Below are 25,647 nucleotides of genomic sequence, written 5' to 3' on the forward strand. Positions count from 1 at the left end.
TGTATCGCTTTAACTTACCAACCAGCGCGGCAGCTTAACACATGGAAATACTAATAAAGATCGGTTTATATACCGTAATTGTATCGTGACATGTACGCGTTTAAACAAAAATTATACTTCAAAAGGGGGATTATATTTTAAAAACGTATTTGTTTCTGCGTTTTAAGTACGGATTAGATATATTCTGGGCTGTGCAAGGTCATCAAAATATGGAGAAACTGATAAGTTATTTCATGAGATGTTATAACAGAAGGAAGCCATAACAATGATGTATGTGATGCTCCAGCCACACGCCATTCACTTGTCAGCTGATATTCTGAATTAGGCCAACCTGTGTTCAGGCAGGGATTTCAACTGTAAAGAACCAATACAGGACCAGCCAAGCTGTTCATGCAGCAGAAGCTCACCGGGGTTTGCCCTTTTTAATGTATAGGGGCAGAAAGGAGCTGAAGCAAAAACTCTTGCCTTAGTGAACGTTTCTGTATATATTTATTTAAGGGAGGTGTCTGTCTAAACGCATAAAGAAACATTCAAGTTGCCTAAGTGATACGCAGCCGAAGCGGCCCCCCTCAGGAAGTAACAAGTAGGGTATACAAATTTTTGTTCATCAGGGAGGTGACATCCTCGGTTCACTTTTAGCACCAAGAGAGAAAGAAAGGATTTATAACAGGTAGGTTTCGTGAAACGTTTGGTCACCCTCTTGATAACGATACAGCTCCTCTCCGGGCAGCCTCCCTGCAGCCTGCTCCTTCGTGGAACGCTCCATGACCACGTTACATTCTACGCACTGCACGTTAAAGGGCTATACATTGTGCAATTGCGCAATAGTTTCCAACTGCACTGTGCGCCGGTGTCTGCTTTGAATAAAACGTAAAGCCTGCTCTTAGTGTAATTGCAAGTTACTTTATAGTTCTAAACACATGCTTTAGATGTTCATGACTCATTAACTGAACAGGAAATCGGAAACTTTAATTACGAATTAACTTTTATTATAGACCCAGCATAATACCACATGTAATAACCATAAAACCACCGTCTTTTATACTCGTTCCAGGAATCCAGTCACCGGTTCAGAATAAGCGTGCACAACAAAAACATTGGTCTTGCTTTAAACGCGGTTTACTCTTTAACACCAGCGCATGAAACGCAAGTGGTGCGTTCAGCAAAATGATGGAAAACTAAAAGGAACATTTTCATGTTAACCCTCTGTGTACCAGAGGCATGGAGAACATTCAAATACGTTACTTTTCACATATACTCTAGCATGTTCCTATGGTTATTTACACCATACCTAGGGGTGCTTAGAACCAATTACAGCATCAACACTGCAATGCCGATTGAGGTTTATTCACTAAACGGAGAGCAGGCAGAAGAGTTGTGGTTTTGGCTCACAATTTATTATTAAAGGCCAACACCGGCATTTTTCTCCAGCAAGAAGCGCTGAGCTGGCCCTGTATAATGGTTGAGGAATCTTGCTGATTAAATTATACATTGTGCAGGGCCAGCCAAGCCCTTTCTGGGATTGGCTTTTCATAACGGATAGTGAAGTTAACTCACAGAGAAAATCTTCTCTCTTTAGTTAAAAGACGCATTTGGAACAAATAAAACGTTACAAAAAATGTGTCCCCAAGCTCTAAACACATAAAATGAAAAACATCGGCGTGAAGGTTGCATGTTTGGGAAGCTACAGGTGCCGTGTAACGGGATACAAACTATATTATAGCTATTAGCTGGGTCTGGAAAACCACTGCGGCAGCAGAAAAAATGACTTAATTTAATAAACCGATCCACCTAGTTTGCTGGATTAGAACATTTTTCCAAATAAATATAACATTGGAGGCAACATCCGCATTACCCGAGTCCCTGCCCAGCTATAAATCCTTAAAGTTAAACTGCATCCACTCAGAGGTTTTCACGGAACCGTTAATTCTAACTTGCAGTCTTGATACGTTGTGAGCGTAATCATATCGAAAGGCTTTAGTGCCATAGCAGCATAAAATGCTTCTTACGAAAAGTATTCTGAGACAATGATAGAATGTGCTTTGTTGCCGTTTCTTAAAGCGCTAGCATATTGCCGGGATACGTCTATACATCACAGGGATCGTAATCCGTACAGAGCGTTCGCACTCGGCCAGAGCACATATATGATGTGACCAGGCAAACATGGCCGTACAGCCAAACTTTCATTTAAGAAATAAGCTAAGTATTTCATAAAAGATATAGCATCAATCGTTTCCTAACATTTCCAATAATTTGCGACAAAGCTTTAAAAAAATAAAAACCCAAAACTGTGTGGTTTGCACAAAAAGCACATTTAGTTTCGGCGGCAGTATTTATTATTAACCGATTTTGCTTTCTGAAGTATACATCATATCGAATTTATAACCAATAGAAATAGTCGCTTCAGAGCATCTGTCTAGAAACTGCAGCATTAATAAACATGAAGAGCACTTTTACCTCCCACTCTGAAGAGCAGAATAAAACAAAGACCAGCTGTATTCATCAATGGATCCTTGTTCTAAGCATAAAGGCTAATTGCATTTTATTTTGAGCCTACACATGGAAAACTTTAGGGTTGCCATAAGCCGCTTTCCTGATATTCCATCCGGCACATCGGGAACACTGCATGCGCACACATTTTCATTGCAGAATAAATAATAATTAAAAAGCCTTAATCCGTTGACTTGCTTGTGTGTCCCGAGCCATAATACAGTGCTCAAGACGCAAACACTCAAAGGGTTAATGGAAAACCTGTATGGGTTCAATAATACCCTAATACCATCATAGCGCATATATTTAACCACGTTGGTGGCACTGGGGCCTAGCGATGGCTCCGAGCACAATATTTAGTTGAACAATTACTTAAAGGGTTAACCCATGAACTATTATTCTTCTAAACCTCACCTCAGGTTTAAACAAGAAAACAGTTTCTTTTTCGCGGTAACAGTTACGGTATACACATGGGCTCCCTTATGCTGCTTAAAATATTCTAATATTCCTCCCCACACCGGAGCACGGCCAGAGAAATTCCAGCCTGAAATAACATATTGCTTAATGCGTGGCCTGCTTGAGAGCTGTAAAAGCCATTTCAATATTACAGAATAATAAAAATTATATTAATAGAAATATGCCTCTAGGTCATCGACATTTATGAAATTCAAATTTCACTCAAAACTGACTATTCTCGGGACAGGCGATGACAATAAAGCCACAATTTGGTAGTGAATGGAAAGGTAGCGGTTATAATGGGGCATGGATCCTACAACTGTCACATCTGAGATAAAACCAAATTAACCATATTTACGCCAGCTATTATTTCCGGCTCTAAGATCCACAGAGTAAACAGATGAGGGGTTATTTATGCGAAATCTCCCCTTCATTTCTCATGATCCCTCAATGAAGACTACTCGTTCTTTCAAATACAATATTCTGGGGTAACCGGTAATATAGTTATTACTTATTACATTTTACTTGATACTTCATTGTACTGATTTTGTGGTTATAAGACATTTTAATAAATTATTCACATAGGCAGCTGTTGTAGCCACTAAACAAATAATACAAAGATTGGGCTGCCTATAAGATGTAAACTGGTTTAGGTTTCGATTCTGCCCTCAAGTAGCAACGCAACCATTTATCATACCGCTTTCCTCTTCAACGACACAGAAAATTAAGTGTCTAGCCATGACGTCTGCTTCCATCTCCAAAACTCATCAATGGTCTGTTTCCATGGGCAATCAGATCAACATCTCAGTCCTTGGCAATGCTTTATCTTGGCAATGCTTTATCCTGGCTCCAATTTGGAGTAAATTCACCGTGTTAAGTTTGACGTAAAATCTGCTAGATTTTGTGTTTGAAAGCATTTGTGTACTGGCCAGTGTGGTGACATCACAGCCAGGGGCACTGGCCACTGGACCTCTAATGGCTGGTGGGACAACTGACATGATGCTGCGTACAGAAAGCTGGCCAACCATCTCAAGGACAGACTCCACATTTGGTGAAGTGGCAGAGATTGCCTGTTCCTAGTACTGCGTGATAACCCCAATGACATCTCTAAGCCAACGCTCAAAGTATTTTAGGCTTCTAGTTATATAAATAGAAAAAGTTCAGCTACAAAGAAACCCCAAAGAAGCTCCATCAGACCAGCCATACCGTAATCAGTCAACAAGAGATGCTGACATTGACCTCCCAGCAGAAGGGATAGAGCTTAGTGCAATGAGGGAATGGTATGGCTGAATTCAAGACAAAGGATAAACTAAATGTTTAGGCTTTACAGCAGAATAGATGGGACAAATGGTTCTTATCCGATGCGTGTTTCTAACCTGCTTCAATGCACATACAGTAGGGATACTGACCCTGCTGCACGGACATTCTGGAGCACACAGCGTCATATAAAGGTACGTGCACACATCGCCCGGGCCTGTACGTATAATACAGCAAAAATGTAAATCATGTCGTGTTGGCCAAGTTTACTTTCGAAGCCGGAGAATTTGGGCCTTGAGCAATAATGCGAGTTCTGAAAGCGCAATGCATTATTTTTATGATTATTGCTTGCCGGTTGCTGTTATTATGGCTTTAGTGACATTTTCAGTGAGATTACTGAAAGATAACGCAGAACCGTTTGCCTTCCACTACATGCGTGATGGCTTGTAAATAAAAAATCTCTCCTACATTAAAAACGTATGTGATCTTAATAAAGGTCAATGCCGTTTTTTATGGCTGCTGGGTTAAACTGTAGATATACATTTTATATTTATATCCCCCCAGGACACAGGATTCGCAAAATATATCTTTTAAAGCGGTGAAGATAATGAGAAAACTCAAGTGTGCGTTACACCATGACTGAGAATCTTGCAAAGCTTAAGGGTAAGAGACTCAAGAACAGGAGACGAAAGAAAAGTGAGAGTCAACGGAGTTGTGTTTTGCAGCCATAAACGGAATGTATTGATGCAGAGAAATGTAAATATCTGCACATTTCAATACGTTAATACATGTATTTCACCCCATACTAGTCAGAAGGGGTGGCCTGCAGCAAGTGGGGGAGATTGATAACTCAGGGTCACTGCCCTACCTAGATATCAAAGCACTAGAGGCACAAACACATATCCCAAGGGTCATGCTTTTCATGGGACAGTCCTGTTCTGGGAGCAGTGGGAATAATGGTCCGGTTGAGGTCCCCTGAAGCACCGCAGACCTCCATTGCAGGAGAGCTGGACGGGTGGTCTCGTCCTGGCCCTATCCACTATTTTTTCTGGCCCCACTCCCGCCAGGATATTCCAGCCATGTACAACGACAGGCAAGCTGCACATAACACATCCCCGCATCAACCAACGATATGGAAAAATGATAACTTCTGATGTCACTTAACAAGGTGCCATAAAACGAATGCAAATTGGACATTCGTTTGTATAACTTACAACAAATCTAAAACTGAGCAAGGTAACGTCTCATGGCAATGAAAGTGTTAGCCCTATAAACCTGTGATGGCTGCAAATAGAAGCTTGGGGTAATTTATAGTTTTGTACAGCTTTAAAAACAGCTATCCGCAGCATAATGGTATACATGGGAAACATTTGCTTGGGAATCCTGCTGCACGATTTGAAAATTGCTAAGCAATATGCTGATAATCACGTTATATTAGTCGGCGCGACGCCTGCAAAATCACGTCTCACTCACTTTTATCTGACGGGGCATTAAATATCTGATGGTTGCCTAGCAACGCTGAAAAGTAATACAATTGGTCTGGGAGTCGTAGCTATAACACAACACAGGCATTTCTAGTCATAAATAAATGTTAGGAAAACCAGGACAATGTACCCTCAATAGTATTTACTAACCAGCTCCAATCAGCCTGCAATACATCTCTACAAAATGAGCACTTCTGCAGAATGTGTCGTGTAAGCACATGGAAAATGTACGCGATGCGAGGGAGGCAGAGACGGCAACAGTGAAGAATTAGTCGAGCATGTTTTTATTCAGGAGAGGTTAACCTGTGAGGTCACTACTTTACAAAATCTGTTTGGTGCAAGGCTCAGAGAAACTCTGAAAAAAGTACTGATTATCCCAGAAATAGACATCTGGAAAGAAAATGCATGTTTTTGGCCAATTTATAAATAACTGTTTGTGAATGCACATGCTAAAATACTGCATTTTTACACTCGTTATGTGCTGAAAATCTTTTTGGTAGGACACAATGTGCTTCGTTGGACTATTTATCCAATGAACTCTGGTTTGAAACAGGAACATCCTTAAGAGGAGAATAAGCTGGAAGACCGACAGCCGGTGCCATGACTTCCTGCACGCGGAGACCAAGATGATGCTACTCACTCTAAACTCAAGAAGTGACACTCAGGATCTACTGTGGTTCCTCAGACTCTTGTCAGTGTGAAACGCCAACTCAGTGGGCAATATGCGTAATACATACACACATTTACCACCAAAAAGGTCCAAAACATACTACAGTATAAAAATAAGCATAACACATCAGATTTGGAATACCAGCTGTTGCAAAAACAAATGCTGATATAGTAAGAAAAGAAATACAAAAAGGAAAACAATGGATGCTTACTTTGCTGATGTTTCTTCATCATATTTTGCTTTTAGGTCAAATAATGCTGTTTGAGACTTGTCCAAGGCTACAAGAAGACAAAATAGAATGCTTATTAAACGGTTTACATAACAAACACTATAAAAAAAAAAAAACAATCCCAAAGTGCCAATGTTCATTTCCTAAAAAACAAAAGTAGATCTAATGTAGCTCAGCCAAACTACCTTCATAAAAGCCCCATAACAATCCAGCAAAGTTTATTTAGACTACTCTGCCATTGCATATCAAGAACAAATCTTTCACATACAATTCTGGAAGTCTACACTGACTGATCCAAAATCCTCTCAAATATTAACAGTACAGGGGAACAGCTAACTGTCTTGGGAAGTTTTGTGCAACACTAGAAATGGAAGAAATGGATGCGACAAAGCATTTAGTAAAAATTTCAAATTAAAATACATTTAGGTATAATCAGGTGTATGATTTAGGCGGTGGTCAATCAAAAAATTATAGAGTGGTTGGTCTGGTATGCACATTGTTAAAATAAATATGAACTTTAATTCACAAGTTTAAATATATATTTTCTTTGTGTTCAAATTTATAGAATTGCAAAAACAGGTGTCCTCATCCATTATTACCCACCAGTTTGCAAAAGTTGAACTTTGTGTTCAGCCTCCTCAAGCTTGGAAGACGTAGACATGTGTGTCTCCTGCAACTTTCTAAAAAAAATAAGGGAGATAAATGTTAATACCATGACTAAATAAAGAGCTGAGTAAAATAGATTTAAAACCATCAAAAGCACTGAGGAGTGTCAAAGTGGTCAGAAATAGGCAGCTCCCACTCACAGCATCATGCATGTCTTGATGAGAGTGGTCATGTTATATACCCACTGATTGAAATTCAGCTGCAGAAACAAGGTTTTCCCCCACAAGAGTTTCCTGCGAGCAGACAGTGCTACTTGATGTCTGTTTTTTTTTTGCTTAGTTTTAATTTGGATGTGTTTTTGGTCATCACAGCAAGTAACAGTCCAAGACTGCCCCGGGAGGCTCCACGAATCACAATAATATACAATGCCCCAAGACAGTACATAGAACATAGGAACATTAGACCACACAGAATGACTGAGCGGGGATGTGGAAAAAACGCCTGTCCTCTGTAGCAACACTCACTACAGAGTGCCTCTGGAAGCAACGTCAGTGCGTTCAATGTGTTCTCTGGAGTGATGAATCTGGCTTTACTATCTGGAAGTCTGATGATTGAGTCTGGGTTTGGCGGATGCCAGGAAAACACTACCTACTGGAATGCATAGTTCTGTTTTTCAGGGTTAGGGCCTCTAAGTAATGTTAATGCTACCGCATACAAAGACATTTTAGAAAACTGCATGCTTCCAATTTTGCAGCACCAACATTGGAAGGCCCTTTCCTGTTCTAGCAAGACTGTGCAACTGTGCACAAAACAAGGTCCAAAGAGACAAGGTCTGACAAGTTTGCTGTGGAGAAACTGCGAGCCAGGCCCGCTCATCCAGTATCAGTCCCTGATCTCACAAATGCTCCTTTGGCTGAATGGGCACAAAATCCCACAGGCACACTCCAGAATCTTGTGGAAAGCCTTCCCAAGAGAGTGATGGTTAGGTGTCTGCATACTTTTGGTCATATAGTGTGTGTAAGTGTGTGCACTAGTGTGTATTTTAGCTCGGGGGTGTCAGAGCCAGACCTCCCCCTGGGTGTATCACCACGGCACAAACCACAGTCCTTTTTCACACTTACCCCCAACATTACACTTGTCATGAGCTGTTGGCTGTGGTTATAGAAATGACCAATTAAGTACACAGGTCTGGAGTTCCTGTAGATTTTCCAAACTTCAAACATTTCATGAAATCCTTCCAATTTAAAGACGTCCTGGGACCGTATGGAATGCATTAACCTCTTATCAGTGATAACCACTCCATTCCACTTAATACGTTAGATATATGGAGCCAGAATTAATTTTCTAATGTCGGTACCCACCTCTCTTTTTCAGCAAAGTCATTTTGTAACTTTTGTTCCTTCTCTAAGGCTAGATTCTCCGCTTGATTCTTCAGAGTCTGTTCATATTCCCGGATCTTCTCTTTAAGTGCTTTTATTGTAACCTCTGTAGAGAAAAAACAATAGGGAGAAAATCTGTTTACATAGCTTCATGTGGTTACATAATACAAGGCTTTCTTTACCCTGTAGAATCGGTGTGTTTTAAACTACAGCTCTTCAACTCTGACACAAAATCAATAGATATGAGTCCCTTTGGAGACCTTTTACTCCCTAAATGTTAAATTGAACTTTAAACGTTTCAGTTGAGCAGGATCAATGGATTTTGCTGGGAAATAGAGCCAGGGTTTCTGCAACATGCCTGAAAAGAAAAATCAATCGTAAAGCATAATATCACCTTATTGAACAGTTTCAAATTATCTCTCTGTTGAGCTGGGATTAATAAAGTCTCAGTGTAGACTAAAGAATGAATTTACATTGAGAGTAGTACATATGTTTTGTCATGCATTCATTTTCCTATAGCTTTCACGCATACGATGAACATTTAGACGGAAGGGCTAAAGGAAAGTTAAAGGAGAGTTTTTTTTTTTTTTTAATTTGGCATAACCTTAATTTCATTATTTTTTTCTGAATTGTTGCGTAACAAAATATATCATTGACATTGTTACAGCCAAATGAACTGTATCGTACATATAGTTATGACATTTGTTGGATGACATCGTATCATAACGATCCCTTTGTACAATGCTATGGCATGTGATGGCACTATAGATGGCGTTATGGCAAATATTGAATTAGAAAATCCAAATGGCAAAGAAAGAACAGAAACCATAATCCATTCACAATGAAACATAACCCACAATGCTACTATGGGGTCATGCGGAAGGCAAATTATAGACCTCATCTGTTAAGGTCAGGAGTCGTGGTTCTAGCTTTCTCAACCTGGTGGTCCTCGAACCTTTACTTACACAACTTTATTTACCCCCTCCTCACACCGGTAATATGTCCTCTTATCGTTTGCTTCGCTCAATACTATTGATCCAGGGAGGCCACATTCCCCATATACTCTATCGGATTGTTTCATGTACCTTAATTTCAACGAAGGTCTGTACAAAAGATGACACACTCTAGACTTTTGAAGCCTAGCAAAAATGACAGTGGTTACCGTTTCCATATAATTAATCTAAAATAGATTTTAAGTAGTATTTATAGGACATACAGTATGTATTTACTGGATGTGCGTGGATTCCTTGGTTTGTTTAAGTATATACTGATTATTTCAGCAGTATTTTTAGGCTGGGTAGATGTGTTCTGCCCTTTCTGTATTATCTGTCAGTATAAACACTTTCATCACTCTATTTAGGAAAATTTAACACAATATAGTTTTTTGTATCAAACCCTGGAATGGAGCACTCTATTATCAGAAGGCAATAAAAAAGAACATATATATATAAATATGTTTTGTGACAATGTTCAAGATGCCAATTGTAAATACAATGAAAAGCTTGGCAAAAAATATTTGGACAATTTGCAGACAGACGGTGTTTGCACAAACAGTCTAGACTGAAAAAATGCACATTTAAGCGGAAAGATGGATTTCCTTTATACGGTTCTAATTAATTTCTATAGGGATCGTTTACATTGGAGTTTTTGGGTCGGGGGCCAGTCCTGGGTTGCATGCTGCCAGGGCTCTAACTCAGACCCCGCTGCACAGCGCAACGTAAGGAACGGATTCCTCTGTGTTTTAAGGGCCACTCTGCTTTTAAGGTTAAGCTGCACCAGGTCACGGTGAGAAAAACCAATGATTTACATAGGACATTTTCTGGTTGAGTCTGCGATAGGAAACAGACTATCGCATGGATATCTCCAGTGTTTCGGCTGAGACAGGTTAACTGCAATCAAGCTCTGATGTTTCTTTGGGGCTCAAACATTCAATCGAAAGAGAAATGCATACACCGTGTAAATTGTTTTGGAGTAGCTCGCTAATTACACCGCTTTCCACAGTACTTTAATTAGTCAAGGTCCTGGCTCCAAAATATCAGATCTGGTATGGTCGTGAAATAATTACTTGAAACTGTTGAATAAAAGACTGAATAAAGAAGCAGCGTGTGTACCCGTGCACACCACTAACCGGCGTTCCCAGATGCTTTTATGGGGGATTTTAAGCTTGTGGGCTGCTAAACAGTCCCAAATTAGACAACATTTTAAAAACTTTCAATTTCGGAAAAGGGAATGGACATGTTCCCTTTTTGCCCCAAAACAATAAAAAGAAAATCACTTTGGTGACAATGTTTTTACTATTTAATGTATTATTCATATCAAAAGAAAGCTCTATCTGCCCTTGGCAAGTATGGTGATAAATCAGTTACGGTGGAAGGGGCTGAGCTATGCTTTTGATGCCACTGCCTACAAACCCTGCTGTCATGTCCGGGCAGAATCATCACTTTGTGGAAGTTAAAACTATGAAGTACTGAACAAACAGTGCATCATTTTCACTTACAGAAACAAAAGAATAAGACGGGCCCTGCTCAAGTGCGCTTACACAAGGTGCAAATTCTCTCTTTTTTTTCCCCTTACTCGATAGAATTGAGTATTGGGAACGGTAGTTGAAGTGAGGTGAATAAGTTTGCTTTCTTGATAGCTGGCGGTGATTACTTAAGCTTCTGTGTAAACAAGAATTTAATCACCCTGGGCTTCGTGAGCAATAAACATTTTGATGAGATCATTCCTGTTATTGGATTTATCAGTTAATCTTCCAGATGTTGGCAGCATTTCAAATACCTCCTGTGTCTATTTTATGGTGCTTTGGATAATAGATAAGTAGGCGCACAGAGAGACTGCGAGAAACCAACCGGCATATGCCCCACGATAGGTTTCGTCTAGCCATTTATGTGACAAACCCCTTCCTAAAACTTCTAAAACATCAGTTTCGCATTTTGATTGACTGATATATATATATATATATATATATATATATATATATATATATATATATATATTATTTATATATCTCGGAAACAGTGAAATCAGGGACTACCATTGAAAGGATTAACAATATAAAACCATCCATTCAAAGAGGCTTAAAATCAGTGCTAATCAAAGACTATGTCTTTCCAATTATCACATAAAAGAAGCGCTGGAATGCTGGTTTTGAAACTTGGCAAACAAGTCATATGTAACTTTTAATAGGATTCCTATTCTCTGTCTTGTCTATATAACCTCATCCGTTTCAGATTAAAACATCTGTCAGAAAAAACCTGGTATTAATCAAAACAGCGCAAAAAAAAAAAAATGCCAACACACAATGTAACATTTTAACATGCTATATGTTGTAAGGCTTTGGGCGCTTATGTGAATCCCTTTACATTTTATTTTTGTCTGCAACAGTTTAAAAAAAAATGTTATATAACGATTTGAAAAACTGTCAAAACATCAGCCAGCCTTTTTTAAGGTCGTATTGATTAGGGTTCCGGTTTCCGGATTAAGTTACAGCATCATACAACAATAAATCTGACAATATTCTTCCCACCTTCAAGCCCTTTAGTTTAAAATGCCTAGTCTCTACTCTTTTGTTGTTCTTTCCCCTTCTTGCTTTTCCTGTAACAGTATTTACAAGTCGCCATCTTGCCACAAGCTCAAACCCATCCACCTCCCGTTCACTTTATGGATTCTATTTTTCACCCTGCGACTGCTTACCCCAAACTACTCCTTCAGATTGCTACCACTGCCTCTTTCTACCCCTGTCTTTGTTACGTATATAATACCCTTTTTGATTGTAAGCTATTGAGCGGGTCCTAATAAGTCCATCATTCTTGCGAGGAACAAGTCTATATTAAAGGCTCGCAGACAGGGTCCTTATCTCATGCACGTGTGATCATATCTGTTATGTACACGTTAAGCCCCTTGTATTTAGAATAGCAATATTAAGAATAGGAAGAATACTCTCCAATCAGTGATTTGCAAAGATAAATTCCTTGATTAAGAAGTTTGATCAACTGCACGAAGAAAGAAAATTACCTTGGTTTTTTACTTCAGCAAACTCTTTGTTGTACTCATCTAACGTTTCTCTGAGCTTCTGATTCTCTGTTTCAATGTCATGCATACGTTGAACTTTCAGTTGAAGCTGCTGCCCCAGCTCCAAAGCGGGAACTGGATCTAAGGGACGAAGACAGAGAATATAGCAATCAATCAAGTTAAATGCCAAGTTTGGCTGCAGATGTTCATGCAATAGCCATTTTGTAGTATGTAATAAAAGCAGTATAATGCATAGTCTCTGTTTAACACAAGTTCTCTGATCTACTTCACCATGTATTGCAGAACAGGCCAGTTCGCACCCTGGATTATCTATGCACGAAGCGCATTGCACGTGTTTGGTTTTTCAAATGTTGCAATTAAGTTTGCGCTTTTGATGTATCTGTATGAATATATATTGCTTTAACACCAGTTGAAAATATTGTTTTGGTTTTTTCAACCTATGTTCAGTGAGACAAGGTCCAAAACTTTACCAAGGCACCAACTATTCTGCACTTTTAATATGTAAATACTGCAAATAATAGCTACGAGCTTAAAACTAGTCTAGTTCTGACATCATAGCCTCTTCTGGTAATCAATATTGTAGAGGGCTGAAGACCTTCTCTCACATATACACGGCATCAAAAAAGCCAAAGCGAAGTACACAGTTATCAGGTGTGAGCATTAATGGCAATCGGATACATCCATTACACATTCATCAGTATCATTTCTGGCAATTAGATAGTCCTGTTTTATGAAGATGACTTAAAGCGCCTTCTCCCCAATGTCGCCTATGAAGCACCCCAGGAGTACAGCTACCGTAGGTTTAGAATACCGACCTGGCCTTGCTGTACAACGCTCGAGGAGACGTCTAACTGAGGATTTGCACATCTGTCTTGCAAACTGATTATTGGATACATTTCTATTGAGGGCGCCAGTGTAATGGCATGGCAGCAGCAAAATTTAGTCTCATCATGAGGAATGGTAAACATCAAGCGAAATGGATCAACAACAGTGTACATTAGCTACCCTACTTAACTTGAAAGTATCACAGCCGTTCATTCAGCGGACCACCCTCCGTCTTTAAGAACATACTGTGTGTCTGCTAACACATTAGGCATGGACACATGCTTTTTCTCAGCTATCCAAGAGGAGTTGGAATAAGAGGGCACTGGATTGCTCTTAATTGCAAATTGGAATTAAAGAATTGCTTACTGTAGTTCTGCAATGAATAGGTTAAACAAAGGGGTATTGTGTTTAATCTCCATATAAAATGGATTGGCTCCAGCTCCCTAATATAAGCAGTAATTCACATTAAAAAGGGATGGAGACAGACAGTCGACTCTTCTAAACTCCAGTTAAAGATCAGGAAAAGACTGGTGACGTCTGTGATTATTAGAGAATGACAGCAGTGATTAAACTTGGAAACTCAGCAGTGATACAGAACATCCAGCTGCCTTCCAAAGAATAGGAGTAAAGTGATCAACCCTAGAAATAAAGAGGTCTGAGGATATGAGAATATATCCCATTGTCCTAGAATAAAAATAAAAGATCCTGATGCTTAACTGCAGGGCAGCGGATAAAATAGCGATGATAATCATACCCACAACAAACAGCAAAACAGATCAAAAGCATATGTTTGCTAAATGGGGTAGTCGTATCCATGTGTTTTTCAGGGATAATATGCTCCTGTCTCTGAGTAGTTCAAGCCGTTTCCCAGTGAGATGACAGTAGCTGCTGCATGTGGGTGCACATCCCTACCCCTTGTGGCTAGGCGTATTTATTGATTTATTGATCCATACAGCGCTGTACAATGAGTAAACAGGACATAAATTAATCAAGATAAAAAAAAAAAAAAGTATATTGTGGAATTGAGTAATTTAGCACTGTCCTTTTGAGGTATCGCTGCAGCCCAGAGACTAGCAGCTTAATCACTTTATTTATTGCCGTATATAACATAACAATTTGACTTACAGAAACAGGCGAGGTCAAACGAGTTTACAATCTAGAGGGAGTTCGGGTGCGTTACACAAGAGGTAGAAGTTCCGCTGTTAGGGATGGGAAGTATAGCAGGAGAGGGACTAGGGAAGGTGAGCTAAAGGAATACGTGGAAGGGCATTAATGTGGAAGGTTTTTTTTTTTTTTTTTTTTTTTTTTTTTTTTATAGAAAGAATGAAGGCAGCGGGAAAGACGGATAGGCTGGGGAGGGAATTCCCTCCGCGTAGGATGGGAGCAGCCCATGGGAAGCATGCATGAGAGCTGAAGGAAAAGTGAATGAGTTTAATCCACATTACATTTGCACTTTTGCTGAAATACTACACTATATACCGGTAGTTTTATTTGTATCAGTTTGGAGGAGATAACTATATTGTCCACTATGAGGACCCTATAAGGATGATTTTTAATATATATATGTATTTTAAACACGTCTTTATCCCTGTGATATGTGTATTTATTAGTGCAGATTGGTTATGGACACCTTCTTTGTATTTTGCGTTGATGGGTCTGCATCATGGGACACTAAGTTGCCCCCTTTAGTTTAGAAAAAAACTAGAAATACAAAAAGTTTAGAAAACAGCACAAAAAAACTGATATGGTAGAATGTGCAAAGGATTTATCCATCCCCGGACTTTGTTCTTCGTTTTGTGTGCCTATCATACGTGGGAATTTTCTAAACAAGCTGAGACAGACTCTTCAGATATAAATCTGTTAAAGGAAGATGCAGTCCCATTTGTCTGCCTTTTACTGGAGCCGATTTGACACGGTCTAGTGCATTTTACTGCCAACAAATCAATCCACATGTTTGTTTTTAAACTTAAGAAAACAAGTCTTTCTGCTCTCTTTGTTTACTTAAAAGTGCTATTCCATCAACCCTAGGGAGTTTATTACCACCTTTACAATGGACACCATTCCTAGCACTGATAAATGGCCAATCCTTTCACAGAAATAATTATTTACTCAAGTAAAATTTTACCTAATTTATAACTTTTTTTTTTTGCTGGGGACACTTAATTGTCATGTGAGACAAAAGTAAGCACTGGTTGCCAGAGATAAAAATAAAATAAAATCCTAAAATGTATTCAAATGAAAGACGGCTTTGCCAAAGTGCATTTGCTTATCAAGAGAGGGCAATTAATGTTTTCTTGCACCTTTCAGTAAACTACCCAGGCGTGTGCTGCACCTCATCTCACTCACTTCCATGGGTGCAAGGCAACATCCAAAGCGACCAGGTGGGAGTTCAACTCGCTTGTACATGTCCTAAAACCACACGTATAGTGCCTGCTATACAGTATACAGACACATGATAATATAACATTATCCCAACAGAACTTTTATACAGAAAAGCAGTACGTGGCAAACAAGACGTAGAATATTTGGCAGAGCCAACAATCTTTTTTTTTTTGGTTGAAGTGACCTACTGATTGGATTAGCCCAGGAAGCACAGGGGTTAAATAACCGATTTCCAAGATTTTTGTACTGGGACACAGTTTCCAGAAATAAAAATACCATCATAAGAATGCTCAAATACAGCATTAAACCAGCTCCATACATTGCTGGTTTCAACAAGAAATCTATACCCCTTTCACCTGAATTGAACTGTTAGGTCATCGACTTATTTTCAAGCCAATCCAAATAACGCAGACTTTGTTGTGAACAAAAGTATTTAATGCTGATTTTCCAGTGGAAGTTATGGCAGGCTTATAAATGGTTACTTTGGTTTATTGAATGAACGTAGCAGTAAAAGAAAGGAAAGAACATATAGCATCTGATATTCATACACACAACACTGAAAAACCTTGCTACCCTAACCAAAGCTAGCATTCTAGACTGTAAGAGAGAAATGTAGCTTCTCCTCCGCAACTTTTCTCACCTTCTCCACTGGACCATCAGCCTCAGACCCAGCCGTCCACCATCGCCCCCCCACCACAGGGACACTCCAGCCATCATATGCACTTTAAGGCATATAGTAGCTGAGAGGTCTCTTATGTGGCGTCACCCTTCCAAATGTATGGGGGATTCTGTAGAATATGTGCTTGTCTGCTATTTTTTGTGTTCGGCCAAACGCCTCTCCTAACTCGTGATATACTTACTGCCGATTAGCTCTGGTTTAGCAAACTTTGCGGGGAATGGGGGTCTAACGTGACACAATCCAAGTGCGCATGTGCAGAAGCCAATCCTGTTGTTTTCAATGGGAGTGCTTGCAGTGGTGTGAATCGCGGGAGCAGAGAGGAGCAGCTTTGGAGCTGCAGCTACTCACAAAGCACTCGAGAGTGTGTATTCTTCTTTGGCGAGGCCACCACTGTCCCTTTAAGATGGTTTATTTCTTGTACACAATCAATCTGTTTTGTCATTTCTAACCAGTGGAAACATTTACTTTTTCCAGCTCACTTTCCTGGCAGATGCTATGGGAAGTTTGCAAAAGGAATAGAAAGGATGTAATCAATAATACTTTAGTCTGCTTAGTTTGGGAGCCGAGTTTAGAAAGCGACACAGCTGTTTAACAATTTGACCCTTTAATTGCTGAAAACCCAAACACTTTAACAGTGCTAATTATGCAGGACATCTTTATAAAAACGTATTAACAATGCTGTGGAACCGATGGTATTGCCAGTTAAACAATAAAAGTGGTAAAGATAGCGGAATGACAAAAACAGCACAAAGTGAAAGAAGTAACCGTTGTAGATAAAGCAGCTGCCGCCGGGCACAGGTTTCAAAGCACACAGCTTCTCTGCACGGCAGGTGAGGTAGGACATGGTGTGATGCTCATTTTTCCTGATGTGGTCCTTACTCCTTAGCATAGATAAGAGGTAGAAATAGTGTACTTCCAGGACTCCCACGAGAAAGTACAAATACTCATGCTGTGTATTTTAAATGCATATTATCGCTAAGAGCCTTGATGCTTTTCTCCCCATTGCAAATGTATTGAGCCTCCCCACCAGCTCCTAATGCACACTATGCTGAGAGCCAGCCAGCCAGCCAGCCAGCCAGCCCCAGAAGATCTGGGATCACACACCTGCGGAAAGCGCTCCCAATGATTTCAATGGGAACACTTTCCAGCCACTGGCAGGCACGAGACGCTAAATGTTTTGTGAACATGGTGCCACTTAGGAGGCAGCTTCTACAAAATGTTCCCCAGCCTGTTTAAATAAAGGACATTAAAGTGCTAACAAAGAACATGAATGTGCATTATTCATTGGTGGGGGTGTATGAGACACCAGAACGTCCCTTTATGTAAATAAAGACTAGACAAGTGCCGTTTAAAAGCCCCTGTTATACATGTGCATCAATAAAAGCAGATCGAGACAAATCTAACCAGCAAGATTTTCGGAAACCTTGTTGATTATATAATTCCGCCCAGTCCAGCACAAATGTACAGCTACGTACACAGTTTCAAACCGCGTGTGTGCTTTCTTTGATTTTCAGGTCTGCTCGCCACGAACTAATCTCCGTTACTCCAGCAGTCGCACAAAGAACACTACGCGCTGACCCCCCCCCCCCCGACACACACACACAGTATCAGAATTAAGATGAATGCCTCTCTTGTGTGTTCATCTCATGCCACGGCACCACATTCCTGCATACGTTACTTTTTTGCCAGGGCACTGTAGGCTAATATAATCATACGATTACATAATTAAACCAGCTGTCTCATTATAGAAAATCAACTGGAATTCAGGGCCTAATTAGTCATACAGCAATTAGCATGCTGATGAGAGACTGATGAAAAGCTGCCTGCATTTCAAGTGTGTCAGGACCACCCAGTTATTTAGTGGGCAGAGAGTAGTGAATGGTAACATAGTCATGGTGGCTTGGACTGGCTGATTATGTTTCAAACACAGCTACATCTTCTGTTTTATTCCCTCAGACACCACAGAAAACTGATCTTCTCAATTGAGCCCTTTTGCTTGCTCTGTCTGCCCAAAACAGAGCAACCTGATCTAATTTTACAATGCAAACAAGCAGGTCAGTGACATGTGCTCCGGATTCGGAGAGAAGCCAAGCATACTCGGTATCGGAGATCAGACCTTTTCTGGCAAATGAATGGGCAAAGGATGAGGAAATACAAGGACCTGGTCAAGTGGTCTCCAGAGAAGAAGCCTCAAACAGGAACAGAGGAAATGTGTTGGGCAGATATTCAAAGAGTTATTGTCCCACACAAATCACTTATTCAGAGCTCACAGTCAGCCTTTGTGAGCGCAGTAATGTTAGTCCTTTGGAAGGCTGCCTGAAAAGCAAGAACACTTATACCTGTTAAGTATGGACTATAAGATAATCTGACAACGTGCACAGTTTGGAGTGCCTGGGGCTGGAGTCAAGGGGTTGATACATTCAATAGACGGCTCTGGGTTTTGCATTTTTCCCTCATTTGTGCTGATTTATACCGAATATTATCTTTTTTTTTTAAATATAAATGTTTACATTTTATCTAGAAAACTAACTAAAATTTGTTCCCTGGCGATATGGTACATACAAGACGTCCTTCATGACTGATAGATATTGTTCAATGAACTTGTAATGCAGGAAGGAAGCTCTGTGAGCAACTTTTTATTAAACAACGGTATAGAAATTAGACATATTGCAAAGCAAACATGATTTGCTTCACTTTAGTTGGATATTTCTTTAAATTCCATCATTGATTCTGTGACTCTTTGTGCAACTCAACTATATAGTGAACGCCATGATGTCACTGTGAAATCGAAGGCATTCATAATATAAGAGAGACCCTCAAAGCAATCTCTATCCATTTTCCACCAAGGAAAAAAATAAAAATTAAAACGCGCCCCTACATCCTATAACCCTAGCAGTCCAGGTAAAATTATTATTGTTTTTTTTAAAAAATAACCCTTTGAAACCAGTAATATTATACTTATATAGTGTAAATGGATAGATGTGGCCTTTCAGAATATGTATGTGGAGTATGACTAATCAGGGGCAATAACGCGGATCATTGTCCAACAGTGGCACCTACTATGCAGAATTCTAAGTGAAATAGCAAATTTTCAAAAGCAAGATTACACCAAAATGCAGTAAAAAAAAAAAAAAAAAAAAAAAAAAACACATTCTCTGCACTTGTGTCCCTCACCAACAGCAAGGAAGTTATGAATTTAAAGTTGCAATAATGCAAACATGTTATTTAATAATAAAACATTTGCACTTCAACCTTAACATTTGAAATATCCTTCTCGCCTCTTCCCTATCCTTATTTAAATATCAACAAATTATATTTTAGAACTCTCAAACTCCAAAGCGAATAAAATACAGCATGAATCCAGAAAAAGTAACATAAACCAGGGATTGACAAATGTTTAAAGAATTTAGGAATCACTTAGACAATTGGGTGCCACCCACAGAGAACACTCAATCGAGTCAGACTCAAGCTCTAACACTTTAAGCAGACATGGCTTCTGGAGTTTGTTGAGAGAGACAACATCTGACTATTTCTCATTCAAACAATGTGAGATCGATGGTAGAAAACTAGAGCCTAGACAGCAACCTCAGTCAAGCAGACGTAAACACTGCACTGAACTCATTTTCCTAATTTTGTAGAACCAATGGTAAATATGTCGATACCCTATAAATCCCTAAATTTTTACATAAAATAGTTATTTGTACATGGCGGGCTGATGATACCATGAGATCTTAAGGCCCTCTGACACAAGGCATACGATATGTTTAAGAATAATTTAATTTGGCTTGTCATTGTGTTTCAAATCTGCGATGGCAAACGAGGCTGATGTAGAAGGCCCATTTTGTGCCCACTGACCGGTCACCCTGACTTCCACACAAAGCAGATTATCAGGTCCCCGGGGCAGCATTTCTGGCAAGGTATGGTAATTCCCAAACATATTACATGAAAGGCAATTGTGTATGTAGATGTTCACAAGTTAGAGCAGATTTAATTCAAACCAACTCCATGAGCCTCTTCCATGTTGCAAGTGTTTCTATAGCCGTTTAAGGCAGAGTGGGAGACTGGAGGTAATATGCAGATTATAAAGAAAAGAGGGGAATAAATCTCTCCATGAAAAAGGCAAAGTCTTTCCGAGCTCAGCACAGGAGCACTATATCACTGTCAGTAGTAGAGACACCCAAACCCATTAATGACCTTTCCCAACAGATAAGTTTGTCTACATCAGTTAGTGGCTTGTTTTACATTTCCACACATCACATATAATTTGTGCAAAAGTGACAGTTTCTGTTGTGGAAAATCAGCAAAATAAATTAATGAGATCTCCAATATGAAACACAGGTCTGGTCCGGAGAGTGTGAAGAAAATTATAACTGCTTATATTGGCAAAAATGCAACATTACAGCTTCATCACAAAAACCCCATAAATCCTTAGACAACCAGGATTTGAAAAAAAAAAAAAGAATAAATACAGATCAGGTTAGGTCTATTTATCTTTTGGTGCCATTTTGTATTTCCAAAATTTCGATGAGGTAACATCCTTATAACCATAAAACACAAAAATTGTGCTTATGATAAAAAAATTAAAAATTATAATTTACATGGAATGTGTTAGTAATATGGCATCTGAAACGTGGTAATACATATCAGAAGAAAATAGGTAAAGATGTTACAGAGTTCAAGCTATTAGTAAAACTCTAGTGGTCTCAGAATGAGGCCCATAAGCCAAAATATCTCAAACTGTTAAATTACAAATCATAAGTTATCAAAAGTTAAATGCTATGCACCCCACCAGACGTCCCCTTCGCTAGCAGCGGGAATTCTGGCCCACTCCGAGGAAAAGACCTTGCTTGACAAGTAAGATCACCTACTGAAGCATATCTCCTCTGCAAATCACCGGCTCCCTTAAGGCAGAATGCTTCGGTTAAGGACATTTCAAGAATAGTTTACTTTCAAGTCTGCAAGAAGCATAAAAATCTTGCACTGCAGTTTACTATATTTAGCATGCGGCACGCTTCCCGGTTTTGGCAGGACTAGAATCAACGCTATACCAAAAAGAGTACATGTAGGTGTTTTATACCAAACACTTTCATATAATGCCAAGGCTTACAAAAGTAGGAAGTATGACAGCGTACATAGGTCCTAGTGTAACACCCCTATGTGTGGGTCACAGAAATGTACTTCCTAAAAGCCAAAAAAAAAAAAAAAAGCCAAAACACATTATCTCTCCCCTTTAAAACATGACAGTTAGAACTAGACTTGGGCGCCGGCCAACAATTTGTGTTTGTCTTCGTGGGGAAAAAAAATCTTCACATTCCACGAATATTCACCCGTTCCTCTGTTTGTTTCGGGCGAATATTCCTGAACATTCTTTGTGTTCATTTTTGTGTTGTTGTTTTTAGAAGGGGTTAATACGGGGTTAACGCAACACGCAGCAGTTTGGCACCAGGGTTTTAAAAGTCCGTACGAGCGACTCTATTGGTCGCCGACAGGGGCCTCCTCTGCCATCAACCAATTAAGTGCAGCTGCTCTTCATTGGTTGATGGCAGACAAGCCCCCTGCTGGCGACCAATAGAGACGCTTGTACGGACTTTTAAAATCCTGGTGCCAAAACTCAACCAGTGGTCTCCCCGCTCCAGGATTTGAAGGTCCAATGCTGCGTAGATAAGGTAGGCTAGATGGGGAAGGGACCAGGGAGATTAGGAGATTTGATAGTTGAGAGGGCACTTTACATTTACATGGGGAGTTTCTGCTGAATCCCCCCCTTTTAAAAGAATTCAGCCTTTTTCTCACAACACAGTTTTCCATTCAGGAGATGTGTTCATCTGTCATCTCCTATCTTTGAAAGAATAGAGCTGGGTATTGGAGAAATGATGCGACGCTGGCAGGCTATTACCTGTACAGCGCCATGTAACCTTAAGTCTTATTCTGCGTAGCCTGTGGGAGTTCACTTACTGGCACAGGCAACGCATCATTTTGGCACATGCACACATCTCCATTCCTTGTCACGGACAGTCGATGAGAATCTGACAAGGTAAAACCTAAAGAAGTAGTTAAAAAATAAGAAACAAACAAACTAAATCACTGATCCCTATCGGTGCCCCGTGGAGACAATAGCGTTAAAAGTAATTAAAACGCTGGCTGTAAGTATTTGTGGGTGCTTCATGCTCTGTTTACTGTGTCTGAAAGCTAATCTTTATGTAGCCAGGCACATAGCTAGAACAGAAACTGCCACACCTGGTAAATAACTATAATTAAAAGGAAGCTTAGCTTGGGAAGAGAAAGTTCCTGTCTCTAATTGTAGTTTATAGATGCACACACTGTGGTTTCTGGCTACAACCAAACTTGCTGGAGGGCAGCTGAACCTTTTCGTTGTTAGCATTTGTGTAGGCGCTGACATCACACTCACTACGCCGCCAAAATAAGGCTACAAATCCTAGAACATCTTTCTTAGAAGGATGGCTACAGGGTTCAGGTACTAATAGCTCCATTAACAGATGTACATCAATAAAAGGGGTGGCCGTAAACTACACTCTTATAGAATTTAATAAAAATATGAACCCAAGCTATGTAACTTTTAAGCTAAATTAACCCCCTAACCAATGAACAAACGCTTCTTTAAGACCGATTGTTTATTTAAATATTTTATGCGATCATGTGTTTTTTGGGGTTACAGTCTCACATGGAACTGAATTATTTAAAAGAAAGGGAAATAATATTTGACACCATTGCCCAATATTACACTCCAAGAAAAAAAAAGAGGATGCTATCAGTAAGCATGTAAATTCTGGTAAGAGCGTGTAAAAATGGCTGTTTTTGTGAAATGCGGGATTCTATTACATATACATTGCTCAAAACCACCACTACATAAGGTTATAGAATATAGTAAACAATGGAATGTAGGGTATGGGAAAATGTTATATCTTCAATCAATAAAGAATTTTTCATTCATGGTCATGTACTACTAGAACAACATACAACCAAGGGTGCAACGCAGGAGTAAAGCTAGGTTATCTAACAAATACAACAGCAGAACATAAATGTATTTACCTGGGACGTCAATTAATCTCTTATACACATTCAAGAAGGCAGCTTCCGCTTCTTTGCTTCTTTTACTCAATGCATCGATCTATACCAAGAACAAGGAGAAAAGCTGGTTACTACATTTCATTACATTTTGCTGGAATAGAAAAAAGTCAGGTACGTGCACCCACCCAATCATATTCTGAGCCCCACATTTACCCTGCGATGGGGCATTTCTGGGGTGATCTTGCACAGCAACAGCTGAGATCTGCGGTTCTGCACCTTCTGGCATCTCATACCATCACATTCCGGCCAATCTCCACTCCCTCCGGAGCGGCACCACGCAAGGGATCTGCCTCCCATCTTTTAGTGCAGTACAAGGCCTAAATATACCACTGCACCGTGCCAGAAGCTTATACATGTTTCTGGGAGAACACCACCTGATAATTGCTTCCCAGTTTATGTAATGTTTTGCTTGCAGAACTGAACAAAAACAGCAGCAGCAAAAAAAAAAAACTGTAGCTAAATCTTGACTTTTTATTTGCTGACAAACGTTAAACCTCCATACTGACCATGATGAAGGGATGGGTTGACATTTAAATGCTCCTTCAAGGGTCACTGAGCATAGCACATAATAAATGAGCACTGAAAAGGTAAATATGGAATATACAGGGTCAACTCATCACTTGTAGGAGATGATGACTGGTATTAGGCTTTCCTATCTGCGATCAACTTGGTGAGTCGAAATGCTTAACTCAACGTACCTGCAAGCTCACAGAAACATTGCATTTGGCAGCAGGGTCAGAACTATTTGGCCAATCTATACTGCCCAGATTAGTGAATACACCCCTACAGATACTTCATTAAAAATATATCTTATTGCCAACCACTAGCAGAAAAATTCTACTACTCTATTGGGGTACTCTTAGAAAACACCATTTAGTTAAATATCCAGCAAATATTGAGGTTCATCGTAACAATGGCTACTGCAACATTTTCACTACATTCCTCTCCTGCTGCTGAATATTTTAGTACCATTTTATGAAATAAGCTCCGTCTTGCTGTTTGGACATAAATAACCATAGGAATACTATTTTTTTTTATACATTCTTTCCATTCCTTTTACATTTTAGCAAATACCTCGGTGACCCCTACAAATCTGCAGCCCCAAACAGTGCACCCATTATTTATGCCTCCTGCCAAACACATGGGAGAGACTGGGAGGCTCCAGGTTCAGGACAGAAAAAGCAAGGGTGCTCGGATTCCAGGTCATTTTAAGCTGAAGAGTCTGAAGACGCATACACCACAAATCATACGAAACAATTGTGATATCTGATGGAAAGCGAAAAATTGTTTCAAGAGTTATTTGTTCTGGTATTACATGTAACGACACCTCTCTCCAGTGCTCCCTAACATGTAACCGAAGCAGCATTGCCAGGGTCAGCCATACTGATTTAAAGATAAAATGTTAATGCGCGATATATTTTTGCAAAGAAATTCACAGCTGCCTCCTGTTTTGGAGTTTATTTGGGGGGTGGTATTCCTTTTAAAATATAACCGATACGGGAATGTTTGCACATTGTAACATGGCAACCTATAAAGTTAGTGTTGTGGGTGTAACCCGGCCCGGCATCCCCTGGTAGAAGTCACCAGAAGACTTCTGCTTCTACGCAAGGACCCAAACTTTTTGTACACCGGAAGGAAATGGCAACATCTTTACCAAAATGGAAAAGAATGCTCTGATAGTAGGCTAATGACATTAAAACTTCTCAATTACATGTCGTCAGTCTCTAGACTCTTCTATGGCACCAAAAGTGTCAAAATTAAATTTTATTCTCTCAAATCCGATCCTAAATTGAGATAACCGGATATTCCATTTGGTAGGAGATACGTGCTACAGAAAATGCATATTATAGAGCAATATTAGCATTAGGGCATGTAATTAATTTAATAAGCTTTTCTTGTAAGTGGTCACACTTATCTTCAACTTGTTGACACACAAAAGATCAACACTACAGGACGAGGACCCAAAGAATCCAATTACATACATACAGCCTTTTATTCTATAATCAATGATATTTGTCCCGGACTAACGGTTAGGAAAGACAGCACACAGCTGCATGACCATCTTTCAAACC

General features: G+C 39.7%; 1 protein-coding gene across 2 annotated transcripts in view; it reads right to left on the minus strand.

The window, feature by feature from the left end:
* Positions 1 to 25,647, minus strand: part of CUX1 (cut like homeobox 1) — a 166,036-nt gene that overhangs the window by 76,565 nt on the left and 63,824 nt on the right. For both annotated transcript variants that reach the window (XM_053457146.1, XM_053457145.1), the window contains exons 4-8: positions 23,537 to 23,615; positions 12,586 to 12,723; positions 8,554 to 8,677; positions 7,190 to 7,266; positions 6,569 to 6,635 (exon numbers count right to left, since the gene is read on the minus strand). In XM_053457146.1, the coding sequence (XP_053313121.1) occupies positions 6,569 to 6,635; positions 7,190 to 7,266; positions 8,554 to 8,677; positions 12,586 to 12,723; positions 23,537 to 23,615 (485 nt within the window). The remainder of the gene's footprint in view (positions 1 to 6,568; positions 6,636 to 7,189; positions 7,267 to 8,553; positions 8,678 to 12,585; positions 12,724 to 23,536; positions 23,616 to 25,647) is intronic.

The sequence above is a fragment of the Spea bombifrons genome, chromosome 2 (assembly GCF_027358695.1).
Source record: "Spea bombifrons isolate aSpeBom1 chromosome 2, aSpeBom1.2.pri, whole genome shotgun sequence".
Lineage (NCBI taxonomy): Eukaryota > Metazoa > Chordata > Amphibia > Anura > Pelobatidae > Spea > Spea bombifrons.